Genomic DNA, 27,186 nt, shown 5'->3' on the forward strand with positions numbered 1-27,186 from the left:
CCATGGTGTCTAGCTGAGTGCCTAACACTCAGTAGTACTCAATATATCTTTGAATTGAATGAGTATCCCATCACCTTAGAAGGCAGTAGTCTGGTCTTGCAGAGGGGAAATACAGAACAATTAAATTCAGGGTAGAGGGAGAGTGTCACAGCAGCAAACCTGAAGGGGCCATGGAACAGCCATCAAATGGGCTCTTGAACAAAGAAGACTCAGTCCAGATAGCAAGGATACCATCCAGGAAACTAGAAGAGAACTGCCATTTATTGGCTAGACTGATTACCCACACAGAGGTACCTGCAGATGAGTGGGTGTGTCAGCCCACTGCCAGCCCCTGTGAGGAATACAATTACCTGTAAGACAGTATCCAGGCTGGCTAAATACTATGGAAAATATAACTAATAGAAAGCTTCCTGCCTGCTTTAGAGACTTACCAGTATAGATAAGCAGGTAAGAAGTAACCAAACAGACATGATGAGCCAGGTCTCCAAATATTGTCAAAGGCAGGGCTGACCCAAATTGATGCCAATCACAAAAGTTGTGATGATGCTCCATTAAGTTCTAGGATTGTAACACAAATTCCCCAGGCGAACAAGTAGGAGATGCTTTGACAAAAGGTTAGATAAAGACAGAGGATAAGAGAAAGCCATTGTCCACATACCAGGATAACTGGGAAGAACAGCAAAGCTGAAGGCTAAAGGCTGAAACTGAAGTCGAGGCCAAGGAGTCAAGTGTTCGGAAATTGGCAAACAGCTCCTGACTAGGCAGGAAGGAATTTGGGGGTGGGTTATTCATGTCTGTGAGAGGAGGGTGCAGAAGTCCATCACCATGGACTCGTCTGCCAGCCCTATACAGAACCCAATTTACTACCCTTGAAGTTCAGGGAGAGCTATCACTGAATACACAGCCAAATAAATTGAACGGCAAAGCAGTGGTCACTTCATTTGTGTTTTACCTGTATAAGAAATGACATCAGATTCCTCTCTGATTATACACACAAGCTAAAAACACTTCTTAACCCAAGAACATTCCTTGTGAGCTAAGCTTTCCTTGTAAACCATGTGACTCTACCATTGCTTTCTCTGAAAAGCTGGTGAATTTTAGTCACATGCATTGCCTTAAATTATTTTAGGGTGAATCATTTCCCTGAGGGAACCTCATTTTCTCTGTTACTGAGGGCACATGTCATATGAAAACTTTAAGCCTCGTCTGAAGGCTGGGAAGAAAATGAAGTCCAAGATGGTCCACTGGGATAACGGCACTCTGCCACCATAAGCTCAACTGTCCATGTGCACAGATTCACACAAGCATGCCCATATGCCTGAGCACACACTTGGCCACCCACACACCACACACACATCACACACAAATGCAAGTGCAACACATTACACATGCCACACACAGCACAAAACACACCCAGAGGAACACTTGCACATGTGCAGAACACACACACCACTCAAACACAAACCGTGATGTAATATCACACACAAACCTCACACCACATGCACTCATCTCTCACACACACACACACTAAGAACGTACCACCCGCAAGCACACTCAGCACACCACACAAACCCCAAAAAGACCTACCTTTTGTAGCTCATGTATCTTTCTCTCACACGCTGTTACAAACACAAAAAAGACAAACTCTATCTCTTTCATCTTTGATCTTTATGACCCGCTGTCACCTAATTATATGTAACTGGCTAGAGCAGAGTTTTTCGTCAAGGTTGAAATCTGGCAGCCACTTTGAAAGTTAAGGATGAGATCTCTTTTTCTATGTATGACGTAGTAGTATGTGATTTTTTCTCAGGTTTACCGATTTTTTGCCTCCCAAATCCACTCATCTCAAGCTATGTTAAAGGTAAACTCAGATGAAAATGACAAACAGTAGTGGAGAATATAGGTGAGCGGTCTGGAGTGCAATGTATGAGGATTCGAATCACTTCTCTAGCCCATAATTAACCATGTCAAGGCCACTGAGCTGTGTAATATTCTCAAACTTCAGTTCTTTCCACTTTCTAAACAAAAATAATATTAACAGTAATTTCCTCCAACAGTTGTCCAGATTAAATATCATAATGTTCTACACTAAAGTGCTTGGCACCCTCCCTGGTGTGCAGCGAGTGCCAAATCAATGTCAGCTATTTTTATTAGTTCTCTGAAGATATCTGGACCTTTAGAAGCAAGCCAGTATAACCCCTGACCTTCAAGTGGAAACCAGCTGGAATAATTTCTGGAAGAAATAAAGTCACAATAACTTCAAAAGTAGTGAAAAGTTGCATTAGCCTAAGGAATGCTAAGTGTGATGGAGTGTTATACATTTGTGATTTATGTCCTATTCGTGAAAGATATGTCCTAGGGTTTTACACTGCAGAACAGTAATACAACCCAACAAAGCAAATTAATAAAAGGGGCAGAGCAGTGAATACCTCATGGGGAATCCATGGACTCTGTCAAATGTTTTCAACGATATTCAGAGAAGACTGAGGCAAAGATTTCCTTATATTTCTACGTATTTGGAGCTATTTTCTATATATGTCTTTTGCTGCTTCTCCTAAATTATTTCTTATTCCTCTTATATTCAGTCAGAGAAGTGTGGTTTTGTGATTCTAGTCATTGAGAAGCACTAGGATGAGAAGAATCTTGCTCTCCAACTCCAGATGGTCTATCTTTAGGAAACCCTACCATGGCCTTCACTATTTCTTCCCTTAATAGCAAGAACTGCCAAGATAGAATTCCTGCCTTGAACAGTAGTCACCTCTGAGAAGCCGCACAGAAAGAGTGAATTACCAGCACTCTGATACTCCAAGTTGCCGTCTTCATACCCTGAAGTATGAAATACCTTGATATTTGGGGTGAGGGATGTGAAGGAAGATTAGCCTCCAAACAGAACCTCAAATACATTCCAAGGGTACACAGAATATCCTTCCAGAACTTTAGGTCAAATGCTGCCTGCTATGGAATGAATATTTGTATGCCCCAAAATTCATATGTTGAAACCCTAACCCCCTAAAGGTAATCGTATTAGGAGGTGGGGCTTTTGAGAGATTCTGAAGTCATGAGCTCTCCTGAATAGGATCAGTGTTCTCATAAAAAAGACCCCACAGAGATCCCTAACCCCTTCCATGGGAGGACACAGTGAGAAGTCACAGACAATGAGCCAGCCTCTCATCTGACCATGCTTGTACCATGATCTTGGACTTTCCTGCCTTCAGACCTGAGAGGGGTAAATTTCTGTTATTCATAAACCACCTAGTCTGTGGCATTTAGTTCTAGCAGCTTGAATGGCCTACGACACCACCAGTTCAAAGTGAGGTACAGCAGGATTGGTTGGATTCATTTACAAATTTTTCCCACTTGTTTCCCCAGAGAGGAAGAACATGAACAGGTCACAGGGAATGCTTTCAATGCTTTACCGCCAACCTTTGGGTCACATTGAGTGTGCACACACACACACACACACACACACACACACACGTGCCAAAATCAGTTGAAGGGAATGTGGTGCAGAAGCCAAGGAAACAAGAGGGTTACTTTGAAGAGCGCAACCTCAGAAGAGGGAACCTCAGATGAGAGCACAGGAAAGTTTAGAGGGCAGTTAGAATTGCGGTTCCACACAGGGCTACAGGACTCCTTCCCCAACTTGCCTCTGCTGAGGACATATCTAGATTCCTCAATAGAGGGCGCTGTAGATGGGGAGGGAGAACCTGGCCCAGGTAACTTAGGTCCCCCTCAGTGGTTCTGGGAGCTCATGCCCCCTGAAGGAGACCTCCACACAGGAGAACATATGTGGGAAGACGAAAGGAGAGGGCAAGCACACGGCGATGGAAAGACTGAAACACTAAAATCGTCTGCTCCAGACCCCTGACCACAGGGAGAGAGTAGGGAGACCATGCAAGACGGGCCGCGGGCAGCACTGGCTTAGCCACTCCTGATTGTCCTATTCAGGAGCCCTCGGGAGCTATGGGTAATCCGTTCTCACAACCTAACCTATGCTCTTTGGGAAATGTTTTAACAGCATTTGTCACATTTCAGAACAAATAGCAGAAGATTTGGAGACAGGCCAGTCTTTTCTGATATTTTTATAACTCCGACACAACTTTGTCAGAAGTCCATTTTTCTTGAGCATGCTTTGTAAATCATGTTTCACTTTTTGGAGGAGCAACATTTTCTGGAAATTTCAATGTCTTGTCATTGTATGCCTATATTTTACAGAGAAACTGGAGGTAAATGAGGTTTGCGTTTGGCAACGTACACAACCACTATAAATCCCTTTCTTCTCTCACTTACTGGAGAGCTTCTGGATCTTGAGTCCCTCATGCTGTTTCTGACGGCTGCATTATTAATGTGGAGATAGAGGTTCTAGCTTTCTGTACTGAATAGGGTGCAGGAGGCTTTGAACAAAACAAGACCAAATGGTTTGTTGCAAGAAGAAGAATTGTAGGGATAATGCAATAAAAGACAAGATATTCTTCTCTTCAAGATGCTGCACTCTAATCCCTACCACCTATTCTGACCCCCATCACTACCCTTCTCCATCCCCCATAAACTGAAATGACAATCAGCTCTTGGACTTACTACCCGTCATCAGCAAAATCTCCTTTATCTGCATCCTTTTGTTTGTGAGGATCCCATTCACCTCCATGCCCTAACTGAAACTTGGCTCTTTCCTGAGAATACTGCTTCCCCCACAGCCCTCGTAAATGCTGACCTTCCAACCCTGTGTACTGGATCTTAAAATGGCCAAGTAAATAAATGCCTTTTTTGCTCTTTAATGCCATTTGCAGCCGATCTGGCCTCCTAATCCCCTCCTCAATACCTTCCAGCCATTCACTCCACATGAGACTCTCTGCCCCTCAGTAGCTCTAATCATTTGTCCATTTCAAGCCATTACCCTTGTAAATCTCCCCAACTGCACTCAGAAATCTCAAACATACTGTGCATTTTACTTACCCACCCTGATTATTGTCTGTCTCCCCCACTATGATATAGATCCTATGAAGGCTGAGATGTTTGTTTACTCAGAACTATATCCCAGTGCTTAGAATGGTTGTGGCACATGGTAGGTGCTTGTTTGATGAATGAATTAATAAATTAATGAAAACATACTTACACACTTACTAGGTATTGAAGCCTAGAATCAAAACAAAAGTCCACATGTAAATTGGTCCAATCACTATGCAAAACAATACAGAGGTTCTTCAAAAAATCAAAAATAAATTTACCATACAATCCAGCAATCCCACTTCTGAATATCTCTCCAAAGGAAATGAAAGCAGGATTTCAGTAAGACAGATGCTCTCTCATGTTTATCACAACATTATTCACAATAGCCAAGAGATGGGAACAACTCAAATGTGCATCAATGGATGAATGGATAAAGAAGATGTGGGACATATGCCCAGTGGAAAATTATTCAGAGTGAGAAAGGAGAATGAAGCAAACATGTTAGAGTCAGTGACAACATGAATGGACCTTGAGCACATTGTGCTAAGCAGGATAGGACAGAGAAAAACAAATACTGTATGACACCATTTATATGTTGAATTTGAAATAGTTAGATCTGTAAATAACAGAGAGTAAAATGGTGATTAACAGGGTATGTGGGGATGGGGTGAAAGGATAAGAGTGATGGTGTTTAAGGGTACAAACTAGTAATGAATAGTAAATAGGCCATACAGATCTAATGCACAGTATGATGAATATAGACAAAAATGTACTACAATTATGTAATGTAAGAAAATTGCTACATTGGTAATCATGTTACAATACATAAATGTATCAAAGTAATATGTTTATCAAAATATATCAAATATATTTATCAAATATATAATGAATTAAAGCTATATACCTTAAATTTATACAATGTTACCTGTCAAATTTATTCAATAAAAAAGGAAAATAAGAAAAAAATGTAACATTGAACAACTTCAAAATTCAGATCTTGAGGAACTATGCAGTCTGTAGTAGAACTGATTAAATCTGTTGAGAAAATGACTGAAGGGTTAATATTTTAATATTGATCAAGTAAATGAAACTTTAATCTATGTGTATAACTTCTTGCCCAGTGATCCAAATGAGCTTTTGCATTCTATGACTGGCTAAAAATCAATCTTACTAAACTCTGTGAAAGGAAGATTAGGGAGGGAGGGGTGGAGAGGAAGGGAAACATGAAGTGGACAAGCCACAGTTCCAAAGGAGGCCACTCGGTGGAGTAACCCTTAGGTGGATGTAAAAGAAAGAGACTCAGTGTTAAGAAGCAAGATATCACCAAGGAGTGGTATTTATTTTGGGGGAAAGGCTAATATTGCCTAAGGTTATCCAGGGGTGATCATATGGAGGAGGCTGAATATTTGACAGGCTTATAAGATGAGTGTAAATGAGAAAAAGGAGGGAATAATTTGCTAGAACTGAAGAACTAGACAGAGCAGACATAGAATAAAGTGTGAGGGAGAAGGTCAGCCTCACAGAGCAAAGCTTTGTCACCCAAGGCCACTGAATTAATAGGTGAGACTGTCTTCCTGTTTCATCTCTCTTACGACAGACAGACATCCTTTTTGTAGTCTAAGTATTGCCATGATTTTTGCATTTTTATGGGTGCTTTTACTGTAGTAAATGGCCCTGAAGTATAGTCCTGAGGTGCTGTCTAGTGTTCCTAGGCACAAAAAGGCTGTACCTCAGGCTTAGGTCAGACCTGAGTTATAGGGATATCAACCATGAGTTCAATGTTAATGAATTAATAATATATATCAAATAAGGTGTCTTTAACAGAAACACACAAAACAAGGCTATCCATAGATCACTTGTCAAAAATGTTGTGACCAGAGGTTCTCAGGAATTTAATCCTGTATTTCCCCAGGAGCAATGGTTCAGTGTTCACAGCAACTTTACAGCACTCCTACCACAAATAATGAAAATCAACTGTACTTCCACATTCTCCAGTCAGTAGCTACTATCCTGTACCCTAAGGGTCCTCCCAGTGCCCTGGCTGCCCTCCCCACCCACTCCATCCCCCTAGACGTCCCCATTGTCTAGTAACTGAAGGCCCAGGAGGGCCTCTGTAATGGAAGACTCCTGTTCTGACCAGTTGGTGACTGCGCTTCATCCTCCACTAAGCAGAACTCACCGAGAAGAACTTTCATTCAGTCAGAATTGTGTGAGCACTATCCTTTAAAAAAAAAAGAGGCAGCTCACAAGAGAAGGAAAAGATCTTGTGAAAATAACTAGTTCTGACATCCATGAATTTTCAGCCTATCTCCTAGGCCATCTGGAGTCCTGACAAGTAAGACTGAGTTCCAGAATCCTGTTTCTTATGGTTTGTTCCAAATCCTAAGTGCCTGGGGTTCTAGGTTAAAAGAAAGAAAGAGAGAAGTGGTTAAGAAGTGAGGAGAAAATCTGGTTATTGAGGTAAGAATCCAGAATTTGCCATGTTAGAGGATCATTTCGGTGGTTAGATCCTATTGAGAATATTAGGAATTGACAGTAATGGAAAGTTGACAAGGTGTCCTGTTTCTATTAATGGAGGTTAGACCTAAGGACCTACAGTCACAAAACACCTGAGTTCAAATAGTGGCTTGGCCATATACTTACGATATACAATCTCGGATTAGTCAGTAACCTAGACAAGCCTTCTGAATTAGTTAAATATGGACAATGCCAGTTCCACTTTCAAAGGGTTTGAGGGGAATTAAAACAGACAACACATTACACATTCAGAGTGTTGAACCCAGACCCTGGTATAGAAAAGTCTCTGAAATCATTGGTAATTTCATTACATTATATTTATATTTCTCTTAATATGTAAGTAATGCATACTTATGTTCTGAAAAATAGGAAAAAAAGTACATAAGGAAAAAAAGCAAATTATAACATTATCACCAGAGAGTATCTTTTTTAAATGTGGTGTATGTTTTCTAGATTTAATATGCTATAAATTATATCCTTTCTTAAGTATCTACAAATGATGTGGATAATAACAAAAAGTGTTTATCTGTGGAATACCTATTAGGAGAATTGGAAGGCAGGTGTCAGTCAAGGCCAAGTTTTATACAAATATCAACAGTTATCTAGAAGGGACTTCTAGCCCTATGACTCTTCCTGCCAATTTTTCTCCACAGCCCTCAGCCTATGTTCTCACTGTTTAATTCCAATTTACCATGTCAGATAGCTGCAGGATGACAGTCTTGCTGACATTCCCAAAAGAGCCAGAACCACTCAATCCATTTTCTGCCAAGGGTACGGCTGCAAACTGCTACAACCCATGTGCCAGGAGAAAAAAAGACTTCCAGGCCCTTCCCATTACAGTGGGTCTTCTGCCATGGATGAATTTATCTGCAGCAGAGATTTGAGCAAAGCTGAAAGTCTTCTAGATGGGAGAACAGTGGTTTTCCTCTTAACACTAATTTGGCTTTGTAGTCATTAGGTAGGCTTGCATCCATGTTTTCTATACCAAATGTTTTCTAGCTAATAGACCAGCACTGACCATGACTCTTGATACCCTTCTCCCCCACTTCCCATGCAGTGTTCTTGCTCCCCAGAGTGCCATTCGAGAAAATTATTTGGGAAACAAACCAGCTGCTCAACATTTCCCATCAATCATGATCACAATTTATAACTGTCATATTTCTTATGGCACAACACATCAGAGGTGGAAGGAAATTAGAGACTGAGGTTCATAAATGAAAAATGGAAGAACCAAAGAGGGAGGTGAATTGTACAAGGCAGTATCTGGTGGGAGTAGAGCCATGGGGATGCCCTCATTTTTCCTTTTGGTTATTTCTGAGTAAGAACCGAAGATCGAGGGGTAGCAGGGACAGACCTCATCAATAATCTGGGAATATTTTGGCTGTAAAAGACTGATTGTTCGGTATTTTGTTGAAGCAAGGGTACCATAACTGATTGATTTCAATGAGATTTGATGATACTAACTTGCACCTCCTGAAAAAATGCCACTGTTGTTTGGAACACTCTGGAAGTCAGGATGGTGGGGATGCAGGGAAGGGTTCCATATCTAACCTGCCTTCACAGGCTTTTGTCTGCTACATATACTTCAACCTTCTATACTTCAACCTTCTTCAACACTTCTAAGGTATTAAAAAAAAACTTTTGACATTGGAACTGATTATGGAAACAGTGTCATTTATGGTGATGTTTCTTTGTTAAAAAAAAGACTTAATATCCTAAAATCAAATCTGTCATACCCACTTCTCAAGACTTCTTTGTGAAAAAGACTGATAGCCCTTTATAAGCACTTATTGTATATAAACATCAGTTGTCATTACTCTCTAAAGGTCATGCCTTTATAGTCATAATATTTGGAAACCAGAAAAATATAATAATCACAAAGGAATTTGGTTTTTTCATTATTTCTCCTGGTAGATTTCAAGAGACTCTGCTAACAAGATGGCTTTCTTTGAAGAATGTAGTTAGAGATTTACATTGTGTTCTGTCCACATTATTTCAGACACATTCTGACTAACTACTTGATGCTTTGGGACTACTCCAGACCTTCAATAGAAAGATGTCAAAAGAGCAAATCCAGCTGGGATCATCTTTCCAAGGTCTCCACTCATGCAAGTCCCACAGCAGGGGGTGACCTGGAAAGCATACAATGTGGAAGTTACCATTCTGAGAACATCTAGAGGAATGAGGATGCTTCTAGGGCCACCTTCAAGACTGGTCCTGGGATTCTTAGTTTGCCTAGAATTCACAAAATCTAGAACTGTAGTTGTCACCTTCAAGAACAAGCAGTTACTTTTCATCATCTGCATCTTTCATCCAGGGCAGTCAGAGGTTCTCAAATTGAGGGCTGTGAACCATTTGTCTAAGAACTCCTAGTCCCTGCCTTAGACCTTCTGAATCAGAACATCTAGAGTACAAGCTGAGAATCTATGTGTTTTTTTACAGTTTCCTGGAGTTATTTTTATGTATCACTGAGAACCATGATTCTTATGCATCTTTGAGAACCATGGTTTTACAGGTTCTTAAGGCCAACATCTAGGTGTGTATAAACTACACCAGACAATATATCAGAGTAAGACTTCATTAAGCTGGAAGATTCATTAGTATTACATATTTCATTCCTCTTCAGGACCAAATAGCAAGAGGTACCTATGCAAGTAGGCAATTATGAGAACCTCAAGTCACATAAGGCCCACATCCATTCTCTTTAATATAGTTATTTTCCTGTGCTCCCTTAGTTTTAGGTATTTTGTCACTCAAATGAAGATTTTTTAAAATACAGTAATTTTTTAACAAATTGCTAAATTAATTAGCAACTGCCATGAGCCAGATCTTGTGCTTATGACCAATAATACAGAAATGGATCCTTCCCATCAAAGAGTTCACAGTCCAATCCTTTCTTCCTGGCCTTCTCTAGCAATTGCTAAAGAGCAACTCATTCCCCATAAAGAAATTTTAGAAATTCCCTAACCCACTGGTTTTTCACTGTGTTTCTTTGGAGTTCTGAAGTGTCCCAGAGGATGTGTGGGTGAAAGTTTAAGTAGGCTCCTTACAACTACCTCCCATTTAACCATAACAGCTCCAGTTTTCTTTACTTCGTTTTTACTTACATGTCCACATGAAATTTCAGCTAAGATAAGAAAGTTTGTATAACACCACCCTATAATTGATACATTTTCAAGTATTTATTTGCAGCAAAGAATTGCCAACACTGTATTTCATTCTCCCCTTCTTGTCCTTTTCGATGTTTCTGGCTAATCAGGGAGAGCACCGCAAATTGCTATTTATGTGTCAGAATATTTTCCCACGAGCTACGATTCGATAAAGGTGTTTCCTCTCAAGGGAGCTTGAGGCAGTTAGAAATGCTAACTTTCAGTGGAACTACTGCCTTTGTATTTTACTTGTAAGAAGACATTTTTGGAACCATGTCAAGCCACACAAGGAAATTTTAAACCACAAATGTAATCTCACATTTCCTGAATCCTTTCTCTCATTCCAAGCTGTTCCAATCTTGGTCTAGGCTGATCTCTTTGCTAAAGTACCCATTGAACTGTAGATCTGCACCAGCTACACCACATTAAAAAACATTTCTATTTTCTAAAATGTTTGCCTTTTATGTCAACAGCCCACCTTCACGTTTGTTCAGTTGTTCACAACAACCTAGATGTTGAAAGAGAACAAGAGGGGCCTCTTTATTTCTCATCAGTTAATGAGGCACATTAATGCATATACTTCTATTAACATACACATTTAGATACAAAAGATTCATGCCCCTCCTGAGCTCACATTTTAAGACAGAAGTTTTATCTCAATTTTTTAAAAGTACAAAGTATATTCTCTGACGAAAATGGAATTTAATCAGAAATCAATAACAAAGATACCAGGAAAATTGTCAAACAGTAGATACTATAACATAACTTGATATAACCATGTGTATAAATCAAAAGTGAAATTAGAAATTAATTCTATTAAAATGAATTTGTGGGATATAGCCAAAGCAGTGCTGCTTATGGGAAATTTTATATTACTGAACTATCAATATTAGAAAAGAAGATATGAAATCAACGGCATCAGTGTCCTCCTAAAGAAATCAGAAAGAGCAAATTCAACCCAATGTAGCAGGATAAAGTAAATAATAAAGGTGAGAAGAGAAATAAATGACACAGAAACCAGAAAAATAACACAAACAATAAATAAAAGCAAAAGCAGGTTCTTTGGTACCAAAACCAGGCAAAGACACCATAAAAAAAAGAAAATTAAGACCAATATCTTGGATGAACATAGATGCACAAATACTCAATAAAATATTAGCAGACAGAATTCAAAAATACATCAAAAAGATCATCCATCATGATCAAGTAGGATTTATTCCAGGGATGCAAGGATGGTACAGTATTAGAAAATCCATCAACATCATCCACCACATCAACAAAAAGGACAAAAACCAAGTGATCATCTCCATAGATGCCAAAAAGGCATTTGACAAAATTCAACATCCATTCATGATAAAAACTCTCAACAAAATGGGTATAGAGGGCATGTACCTCAACATAATAAAGTCCATATATGACAAACCCACAGCCAACATCATACTTAACAGCAAGAAGCTGAAAGCTTTTCCTGTAAGATTGGAAACAAGATAAGGATGCCCACTCTCTCCACTTCTATTCAACAAAGTTCTGGAGGTCCTAGCCACAGCAATCAGACAACACAAATAAATAAAAGGCATCCAGATTAGTAAAGAAGAAGTCAAACTGTCACTGTTTGCAGATGACATGATATTGTACATAAAAAACCCTAAAGAATCCACTTGAAACTACTAGATCTAATATCTGAATTCAGCAAAGCTGCAGGAATCAAAATTAATACATAGAAATCTGCTGAACTCCAAAACACGAATGATGAACTAACAGAAAGAGAAATCAGGTAAACAATTCCATACACAATTGCATCGAAAAGAATCAAATACCTAGGAATAAACCAAGTCAAGGAAGTGAAAGACCTGTACCATGAAAACTACAAGGCACTCATGAAAGAAATTAAAGAAGATACCAATAAGTGGAAATACATCCCATGTTCCTGGATAGGAAGAATTAATATTGTCAAAATGGCCATCTTACCTAAAGCAATCTACAGATTCAATGCAATCCCTAACAAAATACCAACAGCATTCTTCAATGAACTAGAGAAAATCCTTCTAAAATTCATATGGAACCACAAAAGACCATGAATAGCCAAAGCAATCCAGAGAAGGACGAATAAAGCTGGGGGGATTATGCTCCCTGACTTCAACCGCTACTACAAAGCCACAGTAATCAGGACAATTTGGTACTGGCACAAGAACAGACCCATAGACCAATGGAACAGACTAGAGAGCCCAGATATAAGCCCAACCACATATGGTCAATTAATATATGATAAAGGAGCCATGAACATACAATGGGGAAATGACAGCCTCTTCAACAACTGGTGTTGGCAAAACTGGACAGCTACATGCAAGAGAATGAAACTGGATTTTTGTCTATCCCCATACACAAAAGGAAACTTGAAATGGATCAAGACCTGAATGTAAATCATGAAATCATAAAACTCTTAGAAAATAACATAGGCAAAAATTTCCTGAATATAAACATGAGCAACTTTTTTCTGAATACATCCCCTTGAGCAAGGGAAATAAAAGCAAAAATGAACACATGGGACTGCATCAAACTTAAAAGCTTCTGTACAGCAAAGGACACCATCAACAGAACAAAAAGGCATCCTACAGTATGGGAGAATATATTTGTAAATGACATATCCGACAAGGAGTTGATATCCAAAATATATTAAAAAACTCACATGCCTCAACACCCAAAAAGCAAATAACCTAATAAAAAATGGGCAGAGGATATGAACAGACAATTCTCCAAAGAAGAAATTCAGATGGCCCACAGGCACATGAAAAGATGCTCCACATCACTAATTATCAGGGAAATGCAAAATAAAACCACAATGAGATATCACCTCACACCAGTAAGGATGTCCAGTATCAAAAAGACTAAGAACAACAAATGCTGGGGAGGATGCAGAGAAAGGGGAACCCCCCTACACTGCTAGTGGGAATGTAAGCTAATTCAGCCATTGTGGAAAGCAATATGGAGGTTCCTCAAAAAACTAAAAATAGAAATACCATTTGACCTGGGAATTCCACTCCTAGGAATTTACCCAAAGAATGTAATTTCTCAGGTTCAAAAAGACATATGCACCCCTATGTTTATTGCAGCATTATTTACAATAGCCAAGATATGGAAGCACCCTAAGTGTCCATCAATAGATGAATGGATAAAGAAGTAGTGGTACATATACACAATGAAATACTATTCAGCCATAGGAAAGAAACAAATTCTATAATTTGCAACAACATGGATGGAGCTGGAGGATATTTTGCTCCATGAAATAAGCCAGGTGGAGAAAGACAAGTGCCAAATGATTTCCCTCACTTGTGGAATATAACAACAAAGCAGAACTGAAGGAACAAAACACCAACAGACTCACAGACTCCAAGAAGGGACTAGCGGTTACCAAAGGGGTGGGGGGGCAGGTGGGGAGGGAGGGAGAAGGGGATTGAGGGGTATTATAATTGGCACACATGGTGTGGTGGGGGTCAGGGGGAAGACAGTGTAGCACAGAGAAGGCAAATAGTGACTTTGTGGCATCTTACTACACTGATGGACAGTGACTGGAATGGGGTATGGGGGAGACACGATAACAGGGGTGAATGTAGTAACCACATTGTTTTATCATGTGAAACTTTTGTAAGAATGTATATCAATAATACCTTAATAAAAAAATTAATTAATTTTTTTAAAAAAGGAATATGGATTGCAGCGATTTCCAAGCAGTGCCCCATAACCACTTTCCTGCTACTCAGCAAGAGACAGCCTGCCATGGCTCTGAGGACCCAGAAGGTGGGAAGGAATCAGCAGTGAGAAGCAGGAAAAGCACAGATCTTTGACTTTCAGCCCAGCTGTGTGACCCAATAAAAGTCATTTCCCATTTCTGAGCCTCAGTTTCCTTGTTCATAAAAGAGGGAAACTGGACAATGGTCTTAGCCTTAACATTTGTAGAATCTCCTAGCTTCACAGTGTCAGCACATGAGTGTTCTCCCCTCAGCAAATGCTGGATCTCAGGCAGGTGAGCCATTCTTCTTTCTCCGCCTGAGAACTCAAAGTGCCTAGTAGGGGGTGACCTTTTGTCATTAGTGTCTAACTCCAAGAGGTTGCTTCTTCTTTCAAAAGCCCTTTGGTTGCCAGTCTGTCTAATCTAGGTGGCTGTGGCTCCTAGTTGGAGTCCGTCCTTGACACCGAATGGAGGAAGAGCCCTCTGCTGGCTGGTCCCAGGTTGACAGCACTTCTGATGCCGGCTACCTCTGCAAGCTGCGCAGCTCTGGAGGCAGCTTTCTCTAACTCCGGTCCCGCTGAGGGACCCTCTCTTTTATATTCTCCTGCGACTCAGCAGGGAAACAGGATCCTGGGCTTGCAGAGGAGAGGAATACAAGGAAAGGAGGCTGGCATGCAGCCCAAGAGGCAGGGGCTGGATAGAGGAAGTGGAGAGGCCGTATAGCAATGGCAGACACAGAGGGAGATGGGAGCTGAAGCATCCCCTGGCTCCCCACGTGCCCACGGTCCGCATTGCCACTCTCTGCATAGAGCATTGACTCAGCCACTCAGCACCCTACTGCTCTACAACATTTGATCGTCACAGCAGTTTGAGAACATAGGCAACTTTGGTTATTACTCCGACCTTCACCCATTTCACGGAGAGGGAAACTGATGTTGCATGTGATTCAACGATTTCCCCCAAAAATAGAAAATCAGGCAGCTCAACTTCAACCTCTTCAGGTTCCAAACTCTAGAGCCTATACCCCAGAGACACTGATCAAGCACTTTCCAGGTGTTAGACCCTTGAAGTAACCAAAGATCAATAAGCCAAAGTCTTCCTTCAGAGACTGTAAGTCTGGGGAAAGGAAATCCTGATTCTAAAAACCGAAATCAGTCAAAGGGAGAAATAGTTTAAAACCCATTTATTGCTTACAAAACTGCAGTCCCAGGCCATCTCTCTCTCCTGCTCCAGCAGCAGCAAAACCAGCCCTCCCCATCACCTCTCAGGTACAGGTAAGCCCTCCTTCCCCAGGTAATTACCCATTGATATGGAGGTGAACTTCTCTCCACCCCTGAGGAATGATGTAAATACACTAAAGCCATACTTCTTTCCACCTCTGAATGCCTATTGATATGCAGATGTACTAAAGCCAGGGGAGACTAGATGAAATCCTAAATGGAAAGAACTATAAAATCTTAAGAAAATGTTATGAAGAAAATGGCATAGATATTGAGTGGCATACCCCAAACGTGTCTTTCAGTCCTGAGATTCTATAATAACAAAAATATCCATAGGTCTACATGTAGGAAAAACATAGGGAAAAAAAATTATTCTGGTTTACCCACTATGCTTCATTTCCAGCTTATAGTAAGGGAATTGGTACTAAAAATCCCATTCCTAGTAATAAAGAGAGAGAAAAGGAAAAACTGAAGAGTTAACATTGGTTGTATTGGAATTACAATTTTACCCACAAGAGACCTTCCTCTCCAGCTGAGAAGGCAATGGCTTTCCTAGAAGACAGAGAGTGAAGTTACTGTAAGAGGGGCCAGAGGAGGGGAGCAAGGAGAGCTCCAGGCTGCAGGGAGCAAAGAAACCTTGGCTTTGGTTTCAGATAGAGAAGTCACACCACCAAGCAAGTCTTCCACGGAAGCTGTGGAAGACAGACAACTGAAGTTCCTCTTCTTGTTGTTAGAAGTGATCAAAAGGTATAGAAAAAGGAAATAAGCAAAAGATATTTACAGGGAGGAAATGCCATGGGCCTTTGCCTAGAAAGATTCAGTTCACACTAACTTGTTTTCCTTTTCTTTTTAACTTTTTAAAAACCATTTAATGTATCCCAGCTGAAATGGAGAACGAGAAAGATGAATAACTGATTTTCTGGTTTGGTACCCAAAAAAGGTTTAGCTTTGTTTATACCTGCAATGGGAATAGGTTCTTTGAATGGGGATGGAAGTTACTTTTTCCTTTACACTGTTCTCTAGGGTTTGAAATTTTTCCATTAGTATGTGTTACTCTTATGATAAAAGAGAAATCCATTTCTTCCTCTCCACCTTATCTCTGCTTATTTTGGAACAGATTTATTATCGCTGACCTTTAACCATATCCCTTTTAAACAATTTGTAACAAAATAACTATTTACAGAGTGTTTGCCACATGTGAGGTAGAGTGTTTAATTCTCTAATTATCTTTCTTATGCCTCACCACAATTCTAAAGGTAGGTACTATCACCCTCTTTACAGAAAGCAGGAAATCGAGCATTAGAGCAACTTGCTCAAGCTTACAGTATTCACAAGCAATGAAGCCAGGATTGGAAACCCGGCAGAATTTACAATGGTCTCTGAACTGGAATCCCTATTACTATTCTCTGCTGCCAGTTATCTTCTTACACCAGATCTAGTCACATCAGTCTTTTACTTAGAATCTGTGGAACTCTCACCCATCCCCTCCATTACCTAGAGAATACAACCTAAACTTCTTAGCATGTCATTGGCAGAGCAGTTTTCAGTGTGTTCATCCATGTATTTATTATAAATCAACAAATAATAGCAAGTCCTCACATTTGCTTCAGAACAATTTTACATACAATCTTCCCAAAACCCTGTGACACAGGCAGGTGAGAAAACAGTTCTGAGCAGCTTCAATGGCTTGTCAAGCAGCAAGACAATATGCCTTGACATTCCTTCCTCGTCTGCACAGCTCTCTAAGCTTCTTACCATGTCTCAGGCATGCCAAGTTCTCTCTCCCTGTCTGGTTTACAGGGCTGTTTCTTCTGCAGGTATGCCCTTCATCCTGCCTGGTGAGTACACACAAATCCTTCATGATTTCTATTGCTCAAATGGCCCATCTTTCTTTTGATTCCCTTAACAAGCTATTAATACCCCTTGTTATAAAACTGAATACATTAGATTAGATGTGTTTGCCTGCTTTCCTTTCCCAGTAGACTGTGACCTTCTCTAGAACAGAGATTATGGGTTGCAAGGATAGCCTTAGTTAAGAAGCTGGGATGGACTAGTGATAGAAGATGGAATGATGAGTAAGGACATGATTAATGGCAAAGCTGTTCTACTGCTTCCAGTATTCATGAAACACTGAACCTATATTCATCAAAATGAGGCATGTTACTAGGGACAGATAATGGCAAACAGGACAAAAACAGTAGTATGTGTATATGTGCGTGTGTACATGTATGTGTGTACAGAGAGAGGAGGTATGTGTATGTATAATGTATGTAGTAAGTGAGTGTACATATACAGTATGTGTGTGTGTATATATATGTATAGTGTGTGGAGGCCTCTATTACATATAAAGAATATGTTCTATATATAATGTATATAGTATGTACATACATATATAGTATATGTGCATATATAGTGTGCAAATGCATGCCTGTTTACACATAATGTGTGTGCCTATAGTTTGTGTATGGTATGTACATAAATACAGTACACATTGTGGATATACATGTATAGTGTATATTATGCACATATACATAGAATGTGTACATATACATTGTGTGTGTGTGTATGTACTAGAACACAATGCAAGCAGAGATGTGGAAGATACACTTAGAAGGTGTTAGGAAAGACAATCATTATACACAACGAACATAGTTTTTACTGCAAATATAAGCACCTTGAGGCCTGACTCCCTGTGGAGGAGTAAGCAGAACCAGTAGGAAGAAGTGACAGCTGGAAAGTTAGGAAGGAAAACAGTTTAGAGAAACCTCACTAAGACCAATCAAGAACCACATCCTTAGAAGGGCTGGTTAGCAAAAAAAAAAGCCAAGGAGATGGACAAGCAAGGGGAAGAAATCCTTGGATTTGACAATTAGGAAGATAGCAGTGATTAGGGAGTGGAAGTTTCAGGAAGGTGGGTGTGGGATGACTCAGTGGTGAGGAAGTAGCAGATTGCCATCTCTTTCCAACACAATGTCTTTGAAAAGATTAGGAAAGAAGCAGCTCTGATGAAAGCAGAGTCAAAAACATGGCTCTACTGGGTTTCTGTAAGACAGGAGAGCTCAAACACGTTTTTGGACAGAAGGTTACGGTCCTTAACTGAAGTCCTGGTGACCCAGACATGAGGCATTGACCAGAGCAAACCCAGATAATGGCCAGGACCCCCAACACATCTAGCTCTTCACATAAGGTAACTCTACATCTCTCACGACAACCCTGCACTGCAGGATCTACAATCATCTACGTCGCACAGATGAGAAAACCAAGGCAAAGCTAGATTGAGTGACCTATCCAGAGTCACCAGCCAGTAAGTACCAGAGTCAAAGCCCCCACAGGCAATCTGGCTTCAGCCTGTGTGCTCTTAGCTGATGTGAAGTGAGGAATATAGAAGACCAAGCCCTTAACCTGTCTCATGCTTTCCCAAGTCCTGCTTAGACTGGCCTAGGCCTACCTCCCTGGCTTTCTCCCCTGCCAAGCAGAGGCTTTGAGTCCAGGGACATCCACATCTAAGAAGTGGACAGAGGGACGCTATGTTTGAGGAGTAGTGGCTGAAAAAGCTCTGGCAGTTGTGGGGACTATAATTAGCGTTTGCTACAAGACCTAAATTTGAGAATTGGCCCCAACTTCTAGTGTTTCATAACCTGGAACAAGTCATGTAACCTACGCAGGTACCAGTTCTTCATCCATGGGATGATAATAGGATGATAATAATAATGAAATAACATGGGATGATAATGATAATACAAATAAAATAATAATAATAGTAACTATCCTACATTCCTTAAATTGTTGCCGTAAGTGAAAGGGTATCTTGCCACGACCCTCCTTACCCCAGAACGACTCGGAGACACGGGCCCATGCAAGAGATTTTATTATCTGAAAGAGAAAATGGCTGCCCCCAGAGAGAGGGGGCAGCAGCTCGTGGGTGAGGAAGCCCATTTTTAAGGAGTAGGGGTAGGGTGTGTTCTGCGTTGGTGATTGGATCTTAAGGGGTGGGGGTCTTAGCATGCCAGAATTTGCCTTCAATAAGGTGCAAGTGAAACAATGTGTAATGTGTGTGTGTGAATGATTTTATTATTATTATTAGGCTCTCAAACTATCTGGAAAATTGCTCATCTTCCCCATTCACCTGCTTTTATCTCCCAAGGTATTAAAGACTGATAAGTCATCTGATTTTGAAAAAGTGTTTCTATACCCAAATAATTTCCATGTGTACAATTTGCCCCAAATGCAAAATTCCTGTATACAGTGACACAACATAACACATTTTAAAAATTCTCTGAGAGTGAGCTGCATAAATTGTCATTATCCAGATTTGCAGGCACCTTTTGAGTGCCCAGATCTGCTAAATATTTGTACCATACATTCCACAACTGCTCTTCACCCTTCTCATCCTCCTGTACTCAGCAGGTTGTTCATGGTATTCATACACTGCCTCCAACACAGCATTTCCCCTTACATCTCACTACCTCTTTTCATGGATTTCACTTTTATACATTAACATAACCTCTAAGTCCCAGGATTGTCCTGCTGAGGACAGAGGAGGAGGTGACTTTGGCAAGAAGCCAAGAGACCATGCACATTGGGGGAGTTCTTGAGATAATTAGCCTGGTGGCCAGGCCTTCCCACTGCATTTGCCAAATATTAGAAGGGCCTAAATATATTTCTCAGGAGTGTCATTTGGCAGACATAAAAAGCCCAGTCTTTAGATGGGTTTTTCACCTTTAAACAAGATAGTTTTCTTCATATGTAAAGAGCCTAGAATTACATACAAAGCTGCTGTTCATTATACAGTTCTGTCTACATGTCTTGATTTTCTTTTAACTTTACCCTAACTAAATGCCAAAGATAAAGTTAAAAGAGGTAGGCAGCAGCCAGAGGAGGCACAGGTATGTGGTCAGTAATAGAGACATTTATTGTCGCCAGTGATCTGTAGAACATCTAGACACAATTTCCTTTTACAAACGAGGAACCAGGGACCTACGGCCACATTTATTTTTTCTTTCTTTGAGGAAGGTGTATAGAGTTTGCATGTACGTCTTACTTAAGAAATGTGAATATACAAAAATCCCAGATTGCAGAGGCAGTATGTGTACGATAGGCTTTTGCACTAGATGGCTTCATGGAAAGGTTCGGGGGGTGTCTCAGAATCCCTTTCTGTATCAGCCCCTCTAATGTTACACTCAACTCACCAGTTTAGCAAAGCAAGATACACCGCTAATTCTACTCACCTCCCAACACCTTCCTCCCACCAAATAATCAAATGTTTGCCCAGTGGTAATCTGTCTAAATATTTACAGGGTAATTCTTTCATTTGCTTGTTATGCAAAGATCAGCTAAAAAGCATTCAGAATAATAGTATTTCACCCTCTGCAAAATCTCTAGACCAAAACAAACAGGGCCCTTCTCCTGTTTCCTCCTCTTCTACAACTCCCCTGTCCCCTAAGAGCCCACTACCACACTGCTCTCTTTGTGTAGGGCTCATGGATGCTCTGGATACCTACCATCCCCATTCCCTCTTCCCACATTTGTTTTTATCAGTCAAAATATCATTGAAACAGGAGCCAGTACTTGTTTGGTTTATGGTTTATGACCTGTTTTTTTTTTAAGCACAAATAACATTCCTTTCAATATAAATATACAGTGTTACAAAAAAAACAGAAAAAAGTACAGTAATCTTGGTCACTGTCCAGCAGGAACATGTCTCCTTGTTTGTATAGCCAGAGTTCAGATTCTCCATAAAAATATGTTCTTTTAGCTTGGTTCTAGGATACTTTTGAACATAGGAAATTCTTTGTCCTACAAACAAATCTTTTTAGAGATGATTTCAATATGCCAGTGATGAGTGTCTAATTTATATCCAGGAATCAAGGCTATTGAAGTGGGCTAGAATTCAACACCAAGAGTATAATTGTTGATATACACAAATGATATAAATTACTTTATCAGATTACAAAAATAATCAGATTTTATCTACAAAGTCCCACCACGTAATAAATTACCTACAAAAAAATAACAAAAAGCTCAGGTGTGTTTCTCCTGATTCAAGTGTGAATGCGCAGCGGTCTTGGGTCAGAGGGGCACTCGCTGCTCACCGCAACCACACGCCTGGCGGGCAGACGGTGCGTGGTTACTTGCCTTGAGCAGACCGCAGAGTTCCCAGTATTTTGTCCCAGTGTGTGAAGTAAGGGGCAAAGTTGCAGTTAAAATGAGAGTGATGCAGGTCGTGGTGTGCCACGCCCCCAAACCACCCGAACGGTACCAGCCTGTGGGTGGACCAGGGGAAGTCGTAGCCTGAATGGTCCTCCACCGACAGCCAGATGTTGATCACGTGGAAGATCATGACGGTGAGTGGGTGGCACCCGAGCAGCGTGACGTTCACCAGGTCAAAGAAGCCCAAGGAGAACAGCTCCCAGGCGCTCATGTACTGCGTGGCCAGCGCGAACGAGGACAAGTTCTGGTGGTGCATCTTGTGGAAGGTCCGGTACAGCCAGGGCACTTTGTGGTGCAGGACGTGCCATGCGAAGAACTCAGCGTCAAAGAGCAGCAGGCAGAACACGACGTGGCGCACCAGCTGGAGGAACTCGGGGGCTTCAGGGGGCAGGGGGGCCGGGCTGCTGGCCCAATACAGCAGAGTCGTGGGGAGCACGAGCACCACGTACTGGTAGAGTGTCTGCCCCAGGCAGGGCAGCAGCTGCTGAGCGGAGGGCGAGAAGTCGGGGTGGATCTTGAAGCGACGCAGCGCGGGCACCCAGGGGCGCAGGATATCCAGCGCCACGAAGGGCAGGCAGAAGCCCATGTAGGTGGTGATGGAGAAGATGACCGGGAAGAAGGGCGACTGGATGAGAGTCTCCCGCGTCCTCAAGCAGTCCCAGAGGGGCTGCAGGAAGAGCTGACCGGAGCCACAGAGGACATGGATCTCCGAGGTGTTGCAACAGCTCATGGTGAGGCTGTGCCTGACAGCTGCGCTGCTTGCCTCCCGCCGACTTTTCTTAGGACTTTCGGCCCCGCCCCGAGTGATGTCATCAGGCTTTTAGTCCCTTTCCTGGCTGCGCGGAGCTTGCGTAAATAAGTAACCCCACAGAGTTGCGCTTAGTGGCTAAAATACACATTTACAGCTGCATTCAATCAGCTTTCATGTGTGCGATTTGCAGTGGCTCTTAGTAATTTCTCTTCTGCGTGCAGAATTATGTTCCGGGTTTTTGGCGTAAAATTCACACACGATACAAAAGATCTTCAGTATAAAGTTTCTACGAGTTTTGAAAACTCAATTCATCTTTATGATCACTGTCTCCAAACAAGATAGAGAATAGTTCCATCACCGCCAGAAAGAGCTCTTTTGCAATCAGTGCAGAATTAGGTATTTTTTAGTGCATACATATAATTGCGTCCATGTACTTTCATAAAGACGTAAGTGCATTTTAAGAAACTTTTTAAAGCGATGTACGTCCTGTATTTGGGATCTTTCTGTCTGCACGCCCTGTACCCACTTAAGCAGCAGCAAGCTGCAAACTACCTCTAGCTGAGGGAACCACGGGTCCCCAGCAGTGCGCGGCGGCGGTCAGCGCAGTAAATCTGATCGGTGGTGGGACGGTAACTCCCAGTTCCAGTGACTCCGGAGAGGACCCATCGCTGCAGGCTCGTGACAAACTCCGTATCCCACTGCACGCAGACTCCCCCGGGGGAGCCCGCAAGCCCCGGCGCGCTGGTGGACCCTCGGGGCGCACACCGGGTGCGCAGACCAGCGACGGGAACCGGGAAGGGCGGGTGCACAAGAAGGAACTGCCCTTAGGCTTCGTTTAACAAAAAAAAGGGAGGGGGGAATAAAGTAACTGTTGGGTTTAACATGCAGAGCCTGCCGAGATCTGGCTTGAAAGCCGCTGGATCTCAATTTGGGTTGAAAGCCATGAAACCAATAAACCACTTCATTTTGCTCCTCAAGGGAACGTGTGTGCGTTCCGGAAGCCTCCGGGGAGGCTGTGACTGAGCCTGCCCTGCGCGACCCTGGGCCGGCTTCGCGGTGCTGACTTGCCTCTGGCCCTCGATCCCTCTAGGATCCCTCTATCCGCTAACTAACCCTGGTACGCGGAGCCAGACTGCGAGGCCGACCCCACGTCTGCCTTCTCCGCGGTCTGACTGACCCGGGACCGAGTCAGGCAGGTCGGTACTGGGGTAGCTCTGGGGAGACCGGGGACCAGCATTAAAACACCCTCCACGTTTGACCTGGGTTGCTGACGCGCGGCACAAGAGGCGCCAAGAGGATTAGTTTTGGAAGAAAGCCTCCTAATCTTGGCCCGGACTCTCCTTGCGTCTATGAGGTAAGGGGCCAGCACGTCACTCTTGGAAGCTTTGCATTTTTCATTCTGCCATCCCAAAGGGAAATAGTATTAGTATTATTGCAACAGGCTACTTTAAGCATTAATGGAAAATAATAATATTAATGTAATGTCTGCCAGGCATTAGCCAAGTGTGTTACTTGAAGTGATTTCATCCAGTCCTTAGAAGAGCTGGGTTCCCCACACTGCCAAGAAATAGGCATTATTTTTATTGCTGTGGTCTTACAGAAGTAAACGCATAGTGCCTGTCCACAGTAAACATACCAAATAAGACACAAATTATTTTAAATTTGTACACGTTTTACCTAAAGTTGGAAATTAAAAATCAAAACTTTGTAAAGAGAAATAAAAGATGTAAATCCGTATTAGGAAAGAATAAGTACAAAATATAAGCCAGTATATGAACCTAGAATTATAATAATATAGAGGATATGTACATATATCATAAATAGGCCAATTCATAAGTAACTATGTATTAATGTATAATAACATATAGGCTATATGTGGGATGCACACACACCCCTATAATAGTCCAATGCAGAATTCAGAACCTCCTAACCTGTGTGTGTCCCTGAACCACCACCGGCAGAATACCAATATTCCTCTGATGCCCATCCTCTGGAGCCTTCAGCCTCTGGCCCTTTTGAAACTTTTTTTTTTAAACCTCAGTGTGCCCTAAGAATATTATGTTATTCTACCTGTGTACTGATGAGATAAGCATTCAGAAGCAGCTTTGAGCTTCTTGACAGCCAATTCAAAATACAAAAGAGGGTGCATTTTCTACTGCTGTGTGGATATCCAGATGGTAGCAGATTTCCTCGGCCTCCCAGCTGGCAGGTTTCTTCCAGTTGGACAACCTGTGCTTTTTAGTTTCCTCTTCAATCTTTCCCTCCTCCACCACTCTTTTCAATTCATTTTTATGTGAGCTTTTTTTTCTTTCTCCTTTTTGGTAGATGTGGCTGTGCCCTTGAACTTGCATGGCACAGTCAGCATCTCCGAGAGAAGAGCAGGGGCTTTTTCTCCTGCATGCTTGGGTCCCTCAGTGCTCCAAAGGGACCACCACCAAACTCACTTTGTCAGGCAAATGAAATCTGCTCAGAAGTAAAATAGCACTCAGATCTGCCCTCCACATAAAGTCAACCTTCAAATTTCCATTAGGCGCATGCTGTCCTTTCCTTGTGGTTCCAGCTAGCATGCTCGGGTGCTTTGGATGTGCTCGCAGATTTTTTTAAGTGGGTGGCCTTGGCAGGTTTGCTTAGTTTAGATTTAGCTATTAAATCGCTGTCATGATTGCCTCCTTTGAGTCCCTAAACCCACCAACCCACTCTTTTCCCTCTTTGATTCCTCCATCCTCTACTGCTAAGCCTGTTAGATATTCTCCATGGGCCGGTTACATAAAGTGCTGTGCGGCAGGACCTGCCAGCCACAGCTCCAGCCTGCTTGGCCCAGGCTTCCCCCATTTACTCCAGCACTTTCAAGAAGAGCCTCCAGCTCCGTCTTTCAGGCTCATGCAGCCAGCAGGACAGAAGTTTGTGTCCAATATACAAATGCAAGCATCCCTGGGAAACTGGTCAGTTAACATCTCATCAGCTGTCCACTGGACGTCATGGAGATGGCTGAAAAAGTAGGTACAACATGTCCGGCAACCAAACACAGCATCATTAATGGACCCAAATAAAACTGAACCTTATTTAGTCTTGACTGACGTGGTGTCATTTCTTGAACTGGCAAACGTGCACCTTTAAACACGTTTTATTTACACAAAGTATATTTAACTGCTTGAGTCTATCTTCTAGGTTTCTCCCCAACACCTCCACAGTGCTAAGCACTATACCTTGCACATAATGAGTATTCAAAAGATATTTGTGGACTCAATGCTTATTTAAAAAGATATGGGCTCTAAATCAAAGGTAAAAAATATCTTTGTTCCCCCTGGAGCACTGTTTGATGTAGTTTAGGTCTGCTTATCTACTGGGATGGTTTTCCATAGAAGGTGGAGTTGACTGGTTTTTGATGGTATTAGGACTTTGGCCACACTATTTTTTGTGCTGCTGCAGCTGCTTATGACTTCCTATGTGTCATTTTTATGTTGGCATGGCCTTTCTGACAAGGTTGGAAGACAGGAATCCTTTCCTCTCTAGCTATCCCAGCAAGCAAATCACTTTTTCAGAAGTACAACAATCAAGTCTGTGCATATTTAATACAATCTTGAAGTTATTTGATATCAACTCACAAAAGATGTTGGGTACTGTCCCCCTTTAAAAACTAGAACATGTAGTTGGCAAAGCCCATTAGCAATGACACAATCTCTTTTTCTATGTATGTTATGATGTTTTTCTTTTCAAAATTAGGTGAGCCTGTCTTGGAATGTATCTAACCGAATCATGTTATCTAACTAAAAAGTGTATCTCTTCCTGGATACAGAAATGAGAAGTGTTGTAACATTATACAGCTGTAATGTATAATACTCACAGAGAGTGGAGTAATCTTCAAAAATTCAAAATCTAATCCTTCACCATAGAGATGAAGATTTGGTCTAAGAAAAATTAAAACTAGCTTAAGTTACATAAAAAGTTACAGCCAAATGAGAGCAGAACCTGGTCAGTGTCAGTTTCAAGGTAGGTACCTTTACAGGACTTTGATGTTAGAATGGGGCATTGAAGTTGCATTGATATAGCATCTTACAAAAAGACTCAGGAAACATTTGTTATCCACACCAAAACAGTAGGGGATGCTGAAGAATACAGGGGATATTAGCTCCCCAGGAGATTTCTTGATGACACGAATGCTGACCCATATTTGGTTTTAAACACTTTATATTTTTGATCCTTCTGAGTCACAGGTAAATAGGTGCTTCTAGGGATACTGTTGGAACTCTCACCAGCCTCTTTAAAATATTTAAGGCATATAAAATGATTGCCATAAAAGGCAGACCCCTGTCTGTAAGGCAGAGAAAATATTCACCTTATCTGTCAAAGGGCAGGCTGCAAAGATCAAAGCCTTGTGACAAGGCTTTAAAAACCCAGAAGGCTCAATGTACATTTTTTTTAGTAGTACTAAAACAGTTGACAGAGAAAGTTTTACTTGCTTAGTTTGGAACTGAACTTGAAATCTGCACTTAGCACAATACTCAATTAATACTCCTGAATTAATAACTAACATACTTTTTAAAACCCAGGATAATTATTGCAATCTAATGTTGCCTTTCACATTTTGAAACTCTCTCCACATATTAAAGTGACAAGTCTTAAAAATACAGTCTAATTTTAAATTTTTACATGTAATGAATTAAT

General features: G+C 41.4%; 1 protein-coding gene and 1 long non-coding RNA gene across 2 annotated transcripts in view; both read right to left on the reverse strand.

The window, feature by feature from the left end:
• Window positions 1-716, reverse strand: part of LOC140850579 (uncharacterized) — a 91,175-nt gene extending 90,459 nt beyond the window's left edge. Inside the window, exon 1 of the long non-coding RNA XR_012133519.1 lies at window positions 659-716. This is a non-coding gene — a long non-coding RNA (uncharacterized lncRNA). The remainder of the gene's footprint in view (window positions 1-658) is intronic.
• Window positions 717-21,127: 20,411 nt separating this feature from the next.
• Window positions 21,128-27,061, reverse strand: CH25H (cholesterol 25-hydroxylase). Its single transcript, XM_017653360.3, has one exon. It carries the CDS (start codon window positions 22,498-22,500, stop codon window positions 21,688-21,690), a length of 813 nt encoding a protein of 270 aa, XP_017508849.2. The 5' UTR covers window positions 22,501-27,061; the 3' UTR covers window positions 21,128-21,687.
• Window positions 27,062-27,186: the final 125 nt, after the last annotated feature.

Source organism: Manis javanica, chromosome 7 (genome assembly GCF_040802235.1).
Source record: "Manis javanica isolate MJ-LG chromosome 7, MJ_LKY, whole genome shotgun sequence".
In the NCBI taxonomy this organism is placed as follows: domain Eukaryota; kingdom Metazoa; phylum Chordata; class Mammalia; order Pholidota; family Manidae; genus Manis; species Manis javanica.